This window comes from Loa loa (assembly GCF_000183805.2).
Source record: "Loa loa unplaced genomic scaffold supercont3.450, whole genome shotgun sequence".
Taxonomy (NCBI): Eukaryota; Metazoa; Nematoda; class Chromadorea; order Rhabditida; family Onchocercidae; genus Loa; species Loa loa.
Window position 1 is genome coordinate 14,440 of NW_018108630.1, and position 4,148 is coordinate 18,587.

The 4,148-nt window shown below is 21.1% G+C and overlaps 1 protein-coding gene across 1 annotated transcript; it reads right to left on the bottom strand.

Moving 5' to 3' along the window:
• Positions 1–35: 35 nt before the first annotated feature.
• Positions 36–2,689, bottom strand: LOAG_13185 (hypothetical protein; the record flags this gene model as incomplete). Its single annotated transcript, XM_003148696.1, has 5 exons — positions 36–233; positions 840–899; positions 1,376–1,511; positions 2,079–2,209; positions 2,621–2,689. The coding sequence occupies 5 exons, from the start codon at positions 2,687–2,689 to the stop codon at positions 36–38; spliced, it is 594 nt and encodes a 197-aa protein (XP_003148744.1).
• Positions 2,690–4,148: the final 1,459 nt, after the last annotated feature.

Here is a 4,148-nt window from a genome sequence, read left to right on the forward strand (position 1 = left end):
AAGAAAAAATTGTTTAAATTTGTTTTTTTTTGAATTTAAACTTTTGAATTTAATTTATTTTTTAAAAAATAAAAAAATTTACCATAACTTGCAGCCCATAATATTGGTGTCCTACCATCAATATCACGTGCATTTACATTTGCGCCATATTTCAATAACATATGTAATATTGCTTCACAACGTTCTAATGAAATATCTTCTGCAGCTGCTATATAATGTACTGCTTGTGCACCCTGTAATAAAATTTAAATTTAAAAAAAAAAGAAATTCAAATAAATTTTATTTTATAAAAAAATTTTTGATTTAAATTTTAATAAGTTGTTTTTTTTAAAAAAATTTATTCATTTTTATAAATATGCATTCATTTATTTAGCCAATTAAAAAACTTTTGAGTTTAACAATTGAACTTTAACCTTTGAATTTAAACTTTTCTATTAATAATTCAATTGTGTTAGATAAATGCGAGCATATCACATAAATTGGATATAATTTATGCAAATATGTGTCAACTAATGTCATATTATTGATGTAATTATGATCGAATAAAACGTATATCTTACATAATTTGGTCTAGTTATGATCATGTAATTAATTAAATTGAAGTAGATATATGCTAATATTGTCAACAAATGTTACATTATTTGATCTATCTATGATTGGTTAAATAAATAAATTGATGGATTAAAAACTAAACTGTTAGATTAAATGTGAAATTATGATTAAAATGAGGAATTAAAATTAAATTAGTGAAAAAGTTAAATGAAATGATTGAAATTAGTAACACAATAGAATATTGTAAGAAAAAAAAATGAAAGTTTAAACGAAATTTTATGACAAACTTGATTGTCAGCAAAATCAACTTTAGCACCATTGTCCAACAATGTCACCAATGCTTCCAGCTAAAATTAAATTTTACCTTTTTTCTTTAATTTCTGTTTTATTATTAAATAATTAAGAAAATTTACTTTATTCTTGACTGACAAATGTCTTAATAATAATAATAATAATAATAATTAACAAATTAAATATAAAAGATCAGTTCCAAAGATCAATCTTATTGTTAAGGAAAAAAAAAATTCTGACAATTATCAATTAGTAATTCTATTAGTAAAATTAGTAATTATCGTACTAGTAAAGTTGATAAAATTGATAATTAGTAAACTTATTAGTGAAGATTCATTCTCATAATTAATGATCTTATCAGTGAAATTTCATAAGAATACTAATTAATATCCTTTAAAAAAAATTAATTGATATTCGTTCTTTCGATAATTTATTTATAAAAATATTGCCCAATGTATTAATTACGCTCAAAACTGTTACCAATAAGATTGATTTCATTAAATTAAACAATTATGATTAAAATCAAACAAACTTGTCCACAAGCAACAGCCCAATGTACAGCGGAATGCTTTTCCTTATCAATATGATTAATTTGAATACCATTTTCTATCAATAATTTTATCGCTGGTACATTTCCGCTCATTGATGCTATCAATAATGGTGTGTAACTGTAAGTATTATACAGTATGATAAAGGTATATTATTTTTTTTAAAAGGAAAAAAATGAAAAATATGATACAAATGATAAAACCATATGATAAGATTTAGATGAATTAATGTAATTATAATGTAAGTGATAAAACTGTATGATAAGTATGATAAGATTTAAATCAATATCAATCCAGTAAGTATAATGCAAATGATAAAAGTATATGATAAAATTTAGATGAATTAATGTAATTATAATTTAATGTAATTATAATGTAAGTGGTAAAACTGTATGATAAGTATGATAAGATTTAAATCAATATCAAACCAGTAAGTATAATGCGAATGACAATACTGTGTGATAATAATGATAAGATTTAAATGGATATTATTCTATTGAGTATAATGCAAGTGATAAAACTATATGATAAGATTTAAATGGATTGATGCAGAAGACAAAGTTCAAATGAATATTATAAGTGATTAAAGATTGATTATCGATTAATTGCATTATTTGATATAAATATAATTGCAATGAATATTTTAAAAATTAATTACAGTATTAATTAAAAACAATTTTAAGGAACCCATTTTGATCTTGACAGTGAATCAATGATTGATCCATTTCGAGAATTCGTTTAAATGTTTCCGCATCCGCTGTTTCAGCTGCATAATGTAATGCTATACGATCTTCGTTATCTCGACAAAAAATTTCACTCTAAAAACAAATTACAATAAATATGCAAATTATGCATTTTAACAAATAAATTTTATTTAAAAAAAAAAAACAGTAAAATGATGTAAACAATTATTTCTCTAATAATTTCCGCTTATCATATATTTGAATTTCTATTTTTAGGTATTTAATTAGGAATTAAAAAAATACACATTTATTAAAGAGGTCAAAATAAAATTTATTTTATTTGCACTGAAAATAGTTGAAAAAACAAAAATAGAAATTAAAATTCTTCATTTACAATTTATTCCAATTCATTTTAGCGTAAATAAATTTATAAAGTCATTGAAAAAAATTGTCCTAATTATTCCTTTTTTTTTCAAATTTTAAATTAAACTTGAACCTTTTCAATTCCGTATTTCTGAATAAAATTTAAAAATAAAATTAACTTACAGGAAATAAGTCAAGAATTCTGGCTGTACCAATCATATCTGATTTGTTTAAAGCACGTATAAGCGACATCTAAAATAATAAATTACAAAAGTTTCGCAATCTTCTCACAAAATTTTTGCTTATATTTATGAAATTTTAACAAATTTAAAAAAAGAAAAAACAAAATTATTATTTAAAAATTTCCACAAACTAAATCTATGTAATATGAAATTTAAGAAATTAAAACATTTTTTTGATTAAAATGTTGCAACAAAGACGCTTTAATTTTGGAATTATTTTAAATTTAAAAATACATTTGAAATACTTTTTGTAACTATTTGTGCAAAATATTTAACAATATATGCTTGAAAACAAAATAGAAATAATCAAATGATACAAAAAAGCAACAATAAAGAAGCTAACTAAAACTTTTACTATTTTGAAATTCGATTAGTTTTAATTAATTTATGTTATTTAAATAGGACTAGCTAATTAACAAACAAAAACTAGTAAAACCTTTTTTAAGTAATTAGTAAGAATTAATAAATTTGTAAAGGAAAAAATAAATTAGTAAAACCTGATTATAGCATTTTTTTTTTTTTTAATGCAATCATTAGCAATATAACAAGCAAAGAATAAGGTTTGTTTTTTTTCTTTTTTTTTTTTGGTAAAATTTATAATTTAATCTTAATAACGCTTTTTTCTAATTGCTAAATTTTTCGAGATATTTTTCAGATTGCATTTGAGGAACGAAAGTTTTTCAAATTTTGAACTTAAATTCAAAAACGAAATTTTGTAAATTTATTAATGAAATTTCAAAACATTCATTCAAAATATTTATTTTTCATTATGAATTATCTTTTGTTTCTAGAAACTTCATTTATTTATTTTTTTAATTTTGAATTTCTAGAATTTAATCATATAACAAAATTAAAGATTAGAATAAATTACAATAATTAGCTCTAAAATTATGCAATAAAAAATATTAGAAGCAAACATTATTACATTATTTTCCCTCCCTATCATGCTATCATTGTGTATAGAAACAACACTCTTACAAATTTCTATTTTATGCTTTAGTAATATTATAAATGATAACAAATTATACTAAATGTATTAGAACATTTCAAAAAAAAAAAAAAATTTTAAAATTTTTTAAAAATTTCATTTAATATTTGAATTGGTAATTTTTTAAATTACTACGTTAAATTTTAGTTTAAAAAAAACACCACTAATTTTGCTTTTTTTTTCTTTGTTTATTCAAATAATTAATGATAAAATAATGGATAAAATTTTAAATTAACAACACATGCAAATAGTGCATGCAAAATGCGTTACATTATACCGCGTTTGCGTTGCATTGCATTGCGTTGCTATGGAGCTTTTGCAATGAATTGTCAAATGTAATGTCACCCAACATATTATGAAAGCATTTTTAGGAAATCTAAATCATTTAGGTGGAATAATTTCATTCACGTGACAGCACTTTTTTTTTTTTTTTTTTGACAAAGTGCTTTTTAGTAAAATAGCTCTCTTTTCTTTTTTTTTT